The sequence below is a fragment of the Euprymna scolopes genome, chromosome 35, assembly GCF_053919585.1.
Source record: "Euprymna scolopes isolate OS-2025 chromosome 35, ASM5391958v1, whole genome shotgun sequence".
In the NCBI taxonomy this organism is placed as follows: domain Eukaryota; kingdom Metazoa; phylum Mollusca; class Cephalopoda; order Sepiida; family Sepiolidae; genus Euprymna; species Euprymna scolopes.
The window spans coordinates 15,273,650-15,289,691 of NC_136516.1; the positions used below are offsets into that span (position 1 = coordinate 15,273,650).

Genomic DNA, 16,042 nt, shown 5'->3' on the forward strand with positions numbered 1-16,042 from the left:
TTCTTTTTTTTTTTGACACAGGACACCGAAAAGCGACCCATATCACACGACCCTCGGGGAAGCTGGTTCTCATTTGTGCGTCACTCGGTTCGGGCATCAAACAAAAAGTCAAAGAATAAGCGGAAAAAACGACCTCTGGTAAAGACGATTAATAATATCTATCTATCTATCTATCTAGTTATCTCTCTCTCTCTCTCTCTCTCTCTCTCTATATATATATATATATATATATATATATATATATATATATATATATATATATATATATATATATATGGTAAACAACTGATAATCCCTTAAATTAACATTAGACTATTGTGAATTCGAGAGAGCAAGTGATTGCAGGTAATTAAACAACTTACTGACTAAATAGTTTTCAATGAATGATGAAAAGTATAAAAATTAAATAAGTGTTTTTATATAGTTTTAAAGGTTAGAAGCTTCCAAGATTATATATATATGTGTGTGTGTGTATGTGTGTGTGTGTGTGCATGCGTGTGCGCGTGTGTGTGTGTGCGCACACGTATTAGTGATGGGATGATACTAATATTTTTCCCGATTCTGATACAATTACTGATTTCGATTCTGACTCTTTAAAAAAAATTTTTTCTATCTAAGCAAAGGATTTCTAATTTTTCTGAAGAATATATGCACGAAAAGGGACGGTATTGATATAATAATAACCGTTGGTTTCTGCATAACGAAGCGGGTTTGTAAAAAATGTACCAAAATTTTAACATACTGGAGGAGTTGTTTTGTATGAAAAATAAATATTTGTATCTTGAAATTTAACTACACTGTTATTCGTTTATATATGCTCTGTTGCTATATTTAAAATACATTTAGCTTCTAAACAAAAAGGGTTGGTATACACAAAGGGTGAAATATGTCTGAAAAACATATTTTACGAAAAGAATATATATATATATATATATATATATATATATATTTCCACAGCCAGACAATGTTGCAGCTCACAAGTGCTATGACAGCCAAAAAACCAGAAGTCCAAGATTGTTAGATTTCGCTTGATTTGTGTTAGTTAATAGACTTTCTTGTGTGTGGGGGGGGGCGTTTGCTCAATTGGTAGAGTGATCGCCTTGCATGCAGAGGTTCGTATCTAACTGATTTGCCCAAATGAGGGCGAAACTCGACTCTTGAACTTCCGGTTTGCTAACTGTCATAATTATTGTGAGCTGCGACGTTGTCTGGCTGTGGAAATAATTATATATTTTCTCACAATCTGATATATATATATATATATATATATATATATATATATATATATATATATATATATATATATGCCCACGTTCTTTATTTTGTTTTGTAGTTTGGTCCCCCTGGACCCCCAGGACCACAAGGCCCACAAGGGTTACCAGGACCACCCGGCGCTGAAATAACAAAAGAAGCCCTAATGCAAGAGTTCGAAGAACTTGTCAAAGGTAAGGTTCTGTAAATATTGTATACTTAACGGAAAAAATGGATATAATCTGAAACTGCAGTAAAACGTTTAGATAAAATTGTTGTCGTCTCACCATGTTTTGGCCAACTATGGATGGCAGTAATTGCTGAGAATTCAGTTAAGAGATTCAGAGTTCCTATCCCGTCGCGGTTACCACCTGACGAAGGCCAGAGGAATAGTTGGCCAAAACATCATAAAACAATAGCTATGAAAGATGAGGATAGAACAACAACTAAGAAAGATGAGGATAATAGTCCGCAATAAAAAAATTACTGCATCAACTCATTCGCGTGCCCATGTCTGAGTATATTAACAAGTTCGTTTTGATAATTTTTATATAGAAAATGCAGGCTTTTAATATCAATGTCAGTGAGACAAAAACAAACTGAATCTTATATATAGATAGCATTGACTCAACAGTAATGGGCTGTTATAGTTCAGTGTTAAATCATTTTAAATGGGTTGATGTGCCGTAAAGCAGAGGAAACCGCATAACCAGTTTTACCTTTTCACTTATATCAACCCTTAACATTACCTGCTGAGTATCATCCAATTCTAATCACATATAGAGTTTTTTTTTATTTACAGAGTTACTTTTGTACACTGGAGGGAGTACATATTATGTACGTGTCTAAACTGATGTATCGTCTAATATATTAGTTTGTATATGCTTGTAACAATCATCTATATAACACATGTATATACGTGTGCTTGTTTAATCTAGTTTTTCACTGAATTGATGCGTGTATAACACTTACGACAGTGTTTATATATCAACAGATACAGTTTAACAACGGACATGTAACATTTATAACAGAAAGGGACAAATAAGAGTTCTCAGGGGTTGGGAGAAACATACCTGGTCCATCTTTGGTCCTGTTTGATGAATCCTCGGAAAATCTGCAATGAATCAACAAATCTCAGGTTGTCTTTTCAGCAACTTTATTACCGATGTTTCCCCCATTGGAAAGCTACAACGCTGATTCTAGACTAACACATTCTAATCCCCTCTACTGAGAGCCATCACTATCCGTGGACCATCTTCTTCCCTCTCTCGACCCCGAATCGATTTGCCCTCTATCACTCCCGACTCTTAACTAAAAATGATACGTGTTTTTCAAGCCGTACCCTAAGTCCACGTTACTTTAAGTCAACTCTACATAAGATTATGTCAGACTCTAGAGGTCAAACCTATTTATAATTAATTGTTTGTGTTCTAACATTCTTTTCTATTAAAACATCTGAATATAATTTTATCTGTGAATATTTATTTCGCTATAATAACGTTTTATTTTTACAGATGTTATAACGATCATAATATCGTCGATTAGCACATCTTTTGGCCCTACCAATATCTAACAGTACCAGTTGTTGATACATCTTCGATGATCAGTTGACAGAGAACCACTCTCCGATGCTTTACTTTCTATTTTTAGAATTTGTGGCCAATCGCTTTAAGCGCCCTTACCAGGGAATGCCGACTAGGCTACTTGGGTATTTTTTTGCGAAACTAGAATGCGCTACTTCTTCTATATTAGCCTACTATCCATAGTTTTCAGCCTTGTGTCACATCTTCCTGCGGTGGGAGGTGGTAAATACTTTCTAACCTGGTTCTTGTATCTTTTTATTTTAAAGTCGAGGCTGAACGGAGAGCACAGCAGACCATCACGGAAAGGGTGAGTCCATATTCTTCTTCTTCTTTTTCTTCTTCTTCTTATCATTATTATTATTATTATTATTATTATTATTAGTAGTAGTAGTAGTAGTAGTAGTAGTAGTAGTAGTATCTATGCATAAAATTGATTTTCCCTTCTAAATTTGAATACCATAGCACTATAATCACAGCCACTGCATATGATAACTGATGCTTGTTTCCATAAATTAACAGTCACTTTTACTTGATTTCATGATTTTCAACATTAGCCCCGACCATTCTGACTCTCACTACTCATTCAGATGTAATTTTTACTCACTCAAACATATCTACTTACACTGTTCCAGCAATCACTGAGAATTCTCCTTCATATTGTCTCATTTTGTCATTCCGTTATATTTTCTTTCGACAAATACAACTTCTCTCAGTACATACAGAATGCTCCCTCAAGATTAGGAATGATTATTTTTATTGCGTTCTGATCGTTTGATATCAATCCTATTTGTGGAATATTGGATTTTTATTGCCAGACACTAAACAAACATGACGACTCTTACTTTTCCAACCAGTAAACTGCTTTTGCTTTGACAAAAAACTCTCTATAATTCTAAAATTACAATGATTAAGTGTTTTACCAACAAAAAAATATTACTCTTACGAAATATTTTAATTGTTTCAACTCCTTCACGAAGACAAAAATAGCACTGTTATTCAGAATATAATGATCTTTCGATAATCTTTTCAAATGATTTTGGGTATCGCAGCAGTCGATTACCATTGGTTTCTCACTGACAGCAACCATTGGTCTTCATTGAGCCTTGGGTAGCAATAGGCCTCCCCAATGTCCCATCGTCTTTGCGGTCTGATTAGTGCTCTCTCTCTCTCTCTCTCTCTCTCTCTCTCTCTCTCTCTCTCTCTCTCTCTCTCTCTCTCCGGTCTTTTCACCCTCCTTGACATTTCAGGACAGTTTTGCTTAGTATCAGCCGAGATTGATGCCTTATATATATATATATATATATATATATATATATATATATATATATATATATATATATATATATATATATATATAAAACTATTTCATTTACTCACATAACATTAATATACGAAAGTATAGATTTATGCGTAAACTTTAAGTATTTACTTCAAAAGTGCTCAATACGTGGGTAGAGCTAGTTAGTAATTTATAAAATATATATGGCGATTAAGCTACACTGAATATTCTGCGTTTCATCCACTATAGGAAGGAAAAGATCTACCTTAAACCACTAACCTAGTTCTAAAACAGATCCTTTGTTCGATAAAATGCATGCCCATTGGCTGATAGGAGGGGGCGCGGTGGATACTAGAAAGCTGATTGGCTAACTAGAAATCCTCAACATATATAAAAACAAGAAGCAACCACAAAATTCGCGTATAAGCCTGACGAATATATATATATATATATATATATATATATATATATATATATATATATATATATATATATATATATATATATGTATATGAAGAGTTGAAAAAGTGTCGGTAAGTAAAAGCATCCTGAAATGGAAATATATAGAACACACAGATAAGCTGTTTTAGAATATGCTTTTAGATACGATTAATAAATAATATAAAAAAGAAAACTAAAGAGTTCTACATTACAATACCCGCCAGCGCGATCTTAATAACACAATGGACTTTATTTGCTTTTACTTCTGAGGAAAAAAGAACAAAATTTAAGAATTCTTTTTATGACGAGGGATTTTTAAATCCGAAATTAATTAGAAAAAAAAGAAAAGAAAATTCTTTTTCGCATCTAAAAGCGTGTTCTAAAACAGTTTATATGTTTATTCTATATTTTTCATTTCAAGATGTTTTTACTTGCCGACATTTTTTCAACTATATATATATATATATATATATATATATATATATATATATATAATTTTTTATTCATTTTGTTTTATTAGTCGGAAGTTGTAGTAGAAGTAGTAGAGTAATAATAATAATAATAATAATAATAATAATAATAATAATAATAATAATAATAATAAATTACCCAATCACCGCTCCCACAAAAGAATGATGCTAAATAGCCGAGAAGGGTCAAAGATGATGGAAAGACTGAGGAGAAAGCACTAACTAGACCTCCGCTGGAAAAGTGTGAAAAGAACTGGGACCTTGGGGAGGTTTATTGCCACTCAAATTCCAGTAAAGACCAATGGTCGCTGCCAGCGAGAAATCAATGGTAAGCGACTGTTGTGATAATTCAAATTCATTTACAAATGTTATCAGAAGAGGTGGAGAGCATTGGAAAACTGGGGAGGGTTGCTGTCACTCAGCTTCCAGAGAACACCACAGGTTGTTTTCAAGGAGAGATTCTTTATGACCTGTATGAAAGCTCCTTGTGAGCCAATAATAATAATAATAATAATAATAATAATAATAATAATAATAATTTCAATTTCAATTTCAATTTCAATGGCGTCAGTTTATATGTTCTACCGGAAATCGAAGACGTTATAATACAGGATTAACCTTTAAAAGCTGGCACCCATGGAATCGTTAATAAGATTCACAATTCTTTTTGCAATCCTAACATATTTTGTACAAATAAACTTCACTCAATGCTTGTCATGTCCATCAAGTTTTAGCCTTGAAAGCCAATCAAAATCCAGACATTTAAATATATCTTTCTGCATGTATTATTTGGAATTTTCGGACTACTGTTCTCATCTAGAGTGTCATTTTCACAACGTTTCGTTCGATGTAAGCTCCGATCTTGTCGAACTCCGAAATTACATGGGATCTCATATACTCAGTTCTTAGTCATGATTTGTTTGTGAGGCTGGACTTGCACAAGGTCGGAGGTTACATCGACCGAAACGTTGTGAACATGGCACACAAGATGAGAGCAGTAATCCAAGAATTTCAAATAATACGAATAACCAATCCTCATCTAAAAAAATCAGAAACGTGACATCTTCCTGCAAATTAAAGAATTATCATTTTTTGTTTGTTTCTTTGACGTTCTGTTCTTTATTTTAGTGCCCTGAATGTATGGGTTTGGCCAACCGAACCTACGTGATGCCCCCTGTTTCCGAATTAGACGAAGTCTACATCATCCCTCGACTAACGGCCGGTTTCCACGTACAGCTGCGAGTCGACAACGTTGTATCACGTCGGACCTTCATGGAACTCAATAGCTTCCATCAAGTGAGCACTCAAGTCATCTATTTTTTTAAATTTCTTTTGAAATAATTAATACACACATACATATAATATTCACTAGAGAATTGCTTCTGTGATGATAAATACGAAATCTACATGTGTTATAAAATGTGTGTGTTATTTAAATGTTTATTTAACGGACTATTGTCCTCAGATTCCTTAATGTCTATTTTAGTGGCCCGTGACTCATCTAGTGGTGTTGGGTGCGTGCGTGTATAACATATAATTCACAGTACATTTGTTTGGAAATATATCGAACATAAGAAATATGGTAAATCATATTGTAGACACGGTTTACCGGAAATGAGGGTCAGCTGATCGGATCTGCGCGTGAGTCACGTGATCAAGTTAGCTGGAGTCAGTGAGTTTGGGTTTGGATGTAGAAAAGAACAGACGGCTTAACAGGTCGTCCCCTCCCCTTCACTGGGAGGGGGGCGCTGGCGTGTGTAGAAAATAAGACATTGAAGTAACCATGCAAGCAAAGACATTCATTTTCTATTCTTCTCCGATCGACATCTGGAAGGCGAATAAAAAGTATATAAAACCAATCATCGTCTTGGAGTGAATGAATATTCGTCCGAAACAGGTTCCAGTCTCCCCTCCCAGAACAAGATGAATTCCAGGTGGACAAGATCAACGACACATGAAGTTGAGGTATGTCCAAAATACACGTACCACACACACACACACACACACACACACACACACACACACACACACACACACAACTTCATATGAACAATTAGATATGAATATATCACAAATAGACAGCAACATTTAGATGATCACACACGCGGTACCCCTTTTATGATAACAATACAACACATTTACAACAACATACCTGTTGATGCGTGGTCTTTTGTCTTTTGGCCGCTGCCTGGGGGATTCGCCAATGTCCTGGGTTCTGTTATAACAAGCACGCATGCAAGACACACAAGACTATGTTTGTTTTTTATGTGTTGGTTTATTTCACTCCCAGGCTTCTTGTCTTCTGCAGCATAGAGTGAAATCAACAATCTCGGACTTGTGGCGTTTCTCTGCATCCGTATATCCATGGATATACGGCACAATCATGTTGACACACCGGTTCTCGCCAGATCACCGAAGTTAAGCAACGTTGAGCTTGCCTAGTACCATATAGGTGACAATTTGGGGCGCTGTGTGTACTGCGAGGTAAAATACCAAATTGGGAAACTGGCGAGGTCTATCTTTCTCTCGAGGGTAGATGAGCCTCTCCTAAGCCGTGGTGGGCAACCCATCTAGTGTTGGCGTCACAATAAAAAATACCCTTGATAGCCCTAACCCTAACCCTAACCCTAACCCTAACCCTAACCCTATTATTCAGCTATGGACAAGATTTGAATTACACTACAAACTTGTGTAATATGTTCAATCATAGATGCAGTTGCATGTTAGGTTTATGTTACTGCATCCATTTGGACACCCCATTTCAAATTCTCGAGCCCAACTAAAACTATACTTCTGCAAATCGGAACACGTGGCATATGACACGTCACGTCCAATCCCCGTTTAGATACTTCAGGTGCAAAATGACCGGTCACAAAGCTTGATACCTGTCAAAACATGTCCTCTTTCAAACCTCTGTTGTCAACTCATCGATAGATAGATAGATAGATAGACAATTAAATGCATCTACACGGCTATTATCTAACACATGGATTAAAATATATTTAAGCATATTTTTACGACCGGCCCCCTCACTAGTAATAAATAAAATGCTATTATTTCACTGTTTTGAAGTTATTTTTTATTATTATAAAAATATATGACTTCATGAATTATTTATTAATTCCATTATATTTTTTTTTTGTCTGACGCCGTTTGCTGCAGACTTCGAGTTGCTTGATATTCAGATTCACCGGTTATTATAATAGAATAACGTTGTCAATGTTTTCTCATTTCAATTTCTGTCTTATTTATTGTTTGATTTGTCTCATTAGCGGCACATCAATATGTTCTAAGTTATTAAATACTGAAACACATGGACGTGAAGAGGGAGCGTGCTAGGGATGCCCAAGCACCTGCCCCCTTTACTCCTGTTTTAAAAGTGCCCTTTTCAGAGGAATGTATTATAGGCCTATGCCTCACCGAAACACCGTTTTTTTTTTATTTGAGCACTTTCTCTGAAAAACTTCTCTGCACGTCATTGCTGAAACATGATACTTATTATACTTGTGTCTGTTTTTATGCCATATCAACCCTTTCTAGGTTACATTTTTCCGTATTTTATGATAACACTATTTCATTTATTATTTACAATTTTTCGGAGTGTGTTCTTATTAGAGAGAGCAAGGTGTGCTTGGAACCACCAGGACACAATGATGTCATAATCCCCGGGAGAAAGCTGACCGATATTATGATAGAATGATCATAGTGTCTGGATCATCGGAAAAATGCGTCATAATGACGTCAATCGCAAGGGAAATTCTGACCCATATAAAAGTTGGTCAGAACAGAACAGCCGAAAAAATAAACAAAGGTTATGCAAAAAAAGAAGATTATGAGGTCATTTGACAATATAAAAGGACAAACAGCATAGTCGAAGTAGACAGAGTCGAGGGCACATAGACAGACAGAGACAGAGAGAGAGGAGAAGAGAGGCGAGAGAATTCTGCAACCTACCGCCATCCTAACCTCACTGCGTTCTGATCTGTGATTGTCACTTGTATTTTAATGAATGGAAAATAAACAAGTCATATTTGAAATCGTAAAAAGCGTCATTTTGTATTCATTGAAAACGAAAATAACTAAGCTAAGAGAAACTGACAATCAGAAACTCATTTTTATATGTAACATTCTTTGTGTAATAAGGTAGGGCATAGGACGAAGGTGTCTCGACTAGAAACCATATGATGTAAGACAATAATTAAAAACGGTCAAAAATTATTTGATCTAAAAATTTCGAAACGCAACAGTTTGCATGGGCATTTCATATACATAACATCAGTCATCAAGCAATGGGCAATGAAAATATCGAATCAGTCAAATCGTTTTGAAAGTAGGTTATTTATTTAAAATTGGAAATTTTGGATTAGAAATTGAAGACAAAGGTTAATGACATAGATAAGTTACCATCCATGAAACACATTACTTCGGGACTACCACACTGTAGGTTACAACATAATGGTCTTCAAATCTAATAACAAATACTTGTCATAAACTGTCTTTATGAGTAATCAAATTTTGTTAATTTCATTCATCATTTTCAATCCTCTCATAATATTCTTCATCACTCAACCCATCATTAGTTTCACACTTCCCATATTTTATTGTCATCAAAATCGCCCATTCTTCAATCAAATCGATTTATTGTCTGCTCTAATTGAGAACCCACTGTGGTGCACCAGGAGGAGGCTTCACATGCCTTGCTAAGGTGACTTAGTCCACCATACATTGTAGTCTATATTGCACTGTAGAGAATCTAGTGTTGATTTTATAAAATCATTTTTTTTTTTACATAATGGTTTGAATTAAAGTTTAAAATGCAAAAGTCAATTATCATGGTTCATTTATGCTCTAAGCAGAAACATTCACTTCAAACGTGCCCTTGTCTTATCAAAGAACCTGCTGTTGATTTTATACGCTGTGTCTTTCCACGTGTGCAATGATGAAACTTCTTAAATGCACTTATGATGTTAGGGTGTATATAGGTGTTAACGTTGGTCAAAATCGAATTTTTCCTTCTTTACTCGGATTTTTCGGTTATCGATTTTCGATTCTTATCCGAGAAAAAATCCTATCTAATAATACCCCGAGATGCATAAACTACATCTGCGTGGAATTTTAAAACAAAATGTCCCAGTCGTTTCATAGACCATAGAGAACTCACATTCTTTCTCTCTCTCACACACACACACGCGCACACATATATGTATATATAGCGTTGCCACTGTCTAGTCTCGAAAGACAAAGGATACCCCTATAGTGGCAGGTACGCGTGTAACTTTGAGGCAAGAGTTGCGCAATCCACAACCACACGTCTTTTGAATCGACACTGTTTGAGTCCAGTGGCAAGGTAAAGTCCAGGACGACTGGAAAAAATACTGAGATAAGCAGAAAGCACATACAGCACTTGGAAACAATGCTGAGATAAGCGGAGAGCACATACAGCACCTGGAAGCCCCAAATGGTCACCCATTTAGTACTGACCAGGTTCAACGTTGCTTAATATATATATATATATATATATATATATATATATATATGTACTAGCAATTCAGCCCAACTTTGCTCGGGCCCTACGTACTGTTCATAACTTTATGTGCATATGTATATATATATATATATTAAATGTGTGACTCATGTCCAGGTAACCTACATCTAAAATTTCAAGTGTTTAGACCTAAAATTGGCAGAGGAGTTTGGTAGAGTCTGCAAAGGTCAACTATTTCAAATTTGATCTCTTGGCAGTCAAATTTTCGCCTAAAAACTGATTAAAAAGCTTGCTGCATGTCTGAATATCCTTTATGTAAAATTTCAAATGTTTAGACCCAAAATTGGCTTAATAGTTTGTGCAAAGGTCAGATCTTTTGAAATTTGACAGCAAATTTTTTGCCGAAAACCAATTAAAAAGCTTGCCCTATGTCTGAATACACTTTATGTAAAATTTTAAATATTTAGATAAAAAATTGGCTGAGTAGTTTGATAGAAACCAAAGAGGTCACATTTTTTTTTAACTTTGACCCCAATTTTAACCTCTTAACATTTATTGTTTTGGGCTCAAATCAAATTTAAAAGTTTGATCCATGTCCAAGTAACCTATATCTAAAATTTCAAGTGTTTAGACTCAAAATTGGCGGAGGAGTTTGATAGAATTTTCAAAGTTTAAATCGTTGAATTTTACACCTTGACAGTCAAATTTCTGGCTGAAAACCGATTAAAAAGATTTTCCCAAATTTTAATATTCCTTATGTCAAACAAATCTTGAGTCTGTAGACAATTAACAGAGTAGTTTGGTAGGGAAATGTACACACACACGCACACACAGACAGATAGACAGACAGACAGATAGACAATTTCTCTTATATACATATGTGTGTGTGTGTATATATATATATATATATATGTATATATATATATATATATATGTATATATATATATATATATATATATATATATATATATATATATATATATATATATATATCCTTTGAGATTTGAAAAAAAATCACTCGACTGCCGGTCGAGTGTGAGGGAAAATTTACTCGCCCCCAAAATATTTTTGCTCGTCCGACTTTATGTCTTTGTTTCAGTCAATAATAGTAAATAATTTTACAACAATTCAAGAAATTACCGTGTGTATAATCTAACAAGAAAATATTTGTTTAACTCTTGTAAATCAACTATTTTATTACTACAAACATTTCAGTAAATATTCAACAAAACGTTAAAATACGACACCAGTTTCTTTATATAGCATCATTCATATTATTGTTCCATAGAAATAAGAATCATTTCTTCGGATGCTTGACAGGACGATGCGTTTTTTTCCTCTTTCAAATGTTCGTCTTTACTTTTGTAAGCATGAAGTGTATGTAGTTGTAGCGTTGAAGAATTTTTTTCCAAATGAATTTCCGAATCAGAGAACTAAATGAAGGCGACATTTTGACTACACGTCGAATGTGTAAATTTGACCTCTTGTTGACCTTTAGCGTGACCACTCTTTTTCAATACGATATTCCAACGGTCTCACAGCTAGAGATGAAAGAATGTACAAATGATGAGACATAGGTCATTCTAAGTCTCCACATATTTGAGGGTCGTAAAATAAATGAGTTTTCCCCGTTTCTTTATTTAAAGAAATTTTATCGACTGGCGGGCGAGTGATTTACGACTTTTAGTCCCCCCAAGAAATTTTCAATCGATTGTGGCGACCGGTCGTGTAAAGTCTCAAAGGCTCTCTCTCTCTCTCTCTCTCTCTCTCTCTCTCTCTCTCTATATATATATATATATATATATATATATATATATATATATATATATATATATATATATTAAGTAATGTGATTGATAATTTAAAATTTGAAAAATCGATTTTCAACTAAATTAAAAATCTGTTTCATAAGAAGGAACAACAACAAAATCAATTATCTGTACGATCGTTTCGGAAAACAATGCTTTTTATTGTGGTAAACATCCAGTTACGAACAATAATTACATAATTTTTTTAAATAAGCAAGGTCTCCTCGTCAGCAAATTTTGAAGGGTCTTTATTAAATTCAAAAGACACCATAAATAACCTAGCATTAAAAGTAATATATATACGTATGTATGTGTGTATGTATGTATTGAAACTGACACAAAAGATCGATGCACCACCACCCCAATTTCTTCCAAGCTATGGGTAAAATCGTTGAAACTTCTATTCACTAAAAATGCAATGAATCAGGTAAAATAGAAATTGTTTCTTTTTTTTTTTTCAACTTGAAATCATCTCAAAAAAGATTGATAAGTCGTCAAACTGACAGACAATACATGGTTTTCTCAATTTTTTTTTCAGCCTTTTGGCGGTGGGACGTTCGAACGAGGGACAGTCTTCAATGGCCGGAATGGTAGATTCACCGCTCCTAGATCCGGCATCTACCATTTCTCTTCGAATCTGCATATTTCTCGACAGCGATTCAAGAAACCCCTGCGACAAAAAGATAACATTCGGGTTCAGATCTGCATTGAATCCCTCTGCAAAAAGTACAGGCAAGTTCCCTTAACGATTGATAATGAAGAATCAAAAAAAAAAAAAAAAAATTTGACTCACTGAGGAAGGTTAGGTTACAACTGAATTATTTTGATTTATTTTCCATTTAAAAAACAACAACAATACATTAGCACAGAAATTGTGTTTTTGAAATATTCGTAATGTTTCGTAGTGTCATTCAAATGTAGTAATGTTCATCTATTATCTATCTATCTATATATATCTCTATATATATATATATATATATATATATATATATATATATATATATATATATATAGATATATATATATAGATATATATATATACTAACAGTTCAGCCCAGCTCTGCTTGGGCCCTATGTACTCTTCATAACTTTATGTGCATATATATATATATATATATATATATATATATATATATATATATTAAAAGTTGGACTTATGTCCAGGTAACCTACATCTAAAATTTCAAGTGTTTAGACCCAAAATTGGCGGAGGGGTTTGGTAGAGTCTGCAAAGATAAACTCTTTCAACTTTGACTTTTTGGCAGCTTAATTTTCGCCTACAAACAGATTCAAAAGCTTGCTGCATATCTGAATGCCCTTTATGTAAAATTTCAAATGTTTAGAGCACAAAATTCGCTGAATGGTTTGCTAGAGACTGCAATGGTCAAATCTTTTGAAATTTGACCCCTGGGCAGCCAAAATTTCGCCAAAAAAACGATTAAAAAGCTTGCCCTATGTCTGAATATACTTCATGTAAAATTTCAAATGTTTAGATTAAAATTTGGCCGAGTAATTTGGTAGAGACCGCAGAGGTCATTTTAATTAACCCGGTAAATCTATTGGAATCGTCCCATCACTAATCGAAGGAAAACCTTAAGGGAGTAAGCCAACATTTGACCAGTTTCTCTCCCTTATACATTTTTTTTAATACAAGCATTTTCAAATGAAACAAATTAACAACACGAAACACCAATGAAGGCAAAAAATTAATTCTTGCAGAATTAAGCAGGCCAAAAAGATCCAAACACACCGATTCGTACAAATTATTATTATTTTTTTTTTATTCTATCTTAATATTTTTATTTAGTCATTTTTCTTACGGTGGAACCTTGATGGACGTATACACTCTTTAGAGTGTCAGTCATGTCCAGATTATTTACTCATTGTAAATCGACGTTTTTGCCATCAAATAAGCACTCGTTACGGAGTTTAAAATAAAAGCTTCTGTATCATTTTATCACCAATAAACAAGCTTGTTGACATTCAGCAATCGGTAATATCAATCATTTAAATCTAGTTGATATACTCATCTACGTCGGGGAATACGGTGAGCGTATTGTATTTGAGAACAGATTTATGCAAAAAAAAGCGTATTGTATTTGAGAACAGATTTATGCAAAAAAAAAAAAAAAAATACTATGAAAAACATGAAATAATTCCATCAAAACAAAATGCAAAATCATTGGCCTTTGGGTCTAGATCAAAATGTAGTATCTGTTCCGGCAGATACTGCAAGCAAAGACCATATGTGGGGGAAACCCCACATATAAGACCTTGGTCAATATAGGGGCAACCCTTCATACCAATTGTCACTATCCAGCTCCCCTACTCCCCGGGGAGTTGGTCCCCATTTCTCCTTCACTCCTCACTTTAAAAATCGGCCTTGTGCCTAACTTGCTCAGTGGGGGAGCAAATAAATACCTCAAAGTGTAGTATCTGTCCTTCGGATGCTACCCTTCAATTTCTTGTTCTCTGTTAGTGACTTCATGACTGAGACAATTTTTATTTTTTGTTCCTTTTCTCCACGTTAAAAAAAAAAATGACCCTGGTGTCTAACTTTGTCCCGTGGGGAGGCATTGTAAATAGGAAAAAAACGCAAATCGTAATCCTTTTTTTTTTTTTTTATGTCTCGCGCAATTAAAGGATGTTGGTAATGTCGTTAAATAGGGTTCGCGGATGATATGGGGAAAAATAAGGCATTAAAAATGTTTATTATCTCCAACATTATTACATAAGGAGTCATTTCAAATAAAAAGTTAAAATTTTACCCATCTAAACTAGAAAAATGCACGATTAAAACGTGTAAACATTGAATGAGTAATAATGAAGATGGCTGTCACCCGCAATTTCGTAGATCAAGTAGCAGCCTTGACCTTGTGATGAAAAACCATCGAGTAAAATAGAACGAAACGAGGCAAATCTGACAAGTCGGAAAATAACAATAGAAACCACTGTTATTAATATTTTTATAAGTAAAAAGAAATTGAAAGGAATATAATTGAAACAATTTTTATTTTTATGTGGAATAAGCAAAGAAAACAGAAACCATGAAAAAGAATTTAAACAACTTTTAAACAATTTTTATTTTTAAGTTTTTTTTTTTTTTTTTAAATTTAAAACGGAAAATAATTTATGTAGAATAAATGCTCACGATGCAACAATGGATTTTGTCAAATTTATTTGTGTCCGCTCTCTTAACTTAAACTTGGGCCAACTAATCCTCTGCCCGGATTTGAGTAGGACCCAATCGTGGTGAGACGGCAACAACTATGGAAGGCAGTAATTACTGAGGATAGAGGTAAGAGACTCAGTATTCCTATCTTGTCGCGGTTAACCACCTGACGAAGGCCAGAGGAATAGTTGGCCGAAACATTGTGAAGCAACGAAGAAAAGATGAGGATAACATAAATAAATAAATAAACAAATTACTTATCTCAAAGAATTCCGATAATAAAAATAATATACCATTAGGTACGGTCCAGACGATGGAAGACCAGATAGAAACGAAACACTTTGATTTATAAAGACCAAAAAATCCAAACTTGATCACACTTCAGGGCGCGTGGTGTAATGGATAGAAGCGTTGAATCTCTACAGTTTCAGGTGAGCATTGAAGATAGCGATTTCAATCCTACTCAAAGCCTGCCAGAGGATTAGTTGGCGGCAACTATGGAAGGCAGTAATTACTGAGGATGAAGTTAAGAGACTCTGCATTCCTATACCG

General features: G+C 34.3%; 1 protein-coding gene across 1 annotated transcript in view; it reads left to right on the forward strand.

Moving 5' to 3' along the window:
• Positions 1–16,042, forward strand: part of LOC145259704 (adipolin-like) — a 92,291-nt gene that overhangs the window by 70,739 nt on the left and 5,510 nt on the right. Inside the window, exons 3-7 of the mRNA XM_080117378.1 lie at positions 22–138; positions 1,334–1,445; positions 3,101–3,141; positions 6,153–6,320; positions 12,857–13,050. Of these exons, the coding sequence (XP_079973504.1) occupies positions 22–138; positions 1,334–1,445; positions 3,101–3,141; positions 6,153–6,320; positions 12,857–13,050 (632 nt within the window). The remainder of the gene's footprint in view (positions 1–21; positions 139–1,333; positions 1,446–3,100; positions 3,142–6,152; positions 6,321–12,856; positions 13,051–16,042) is intronic.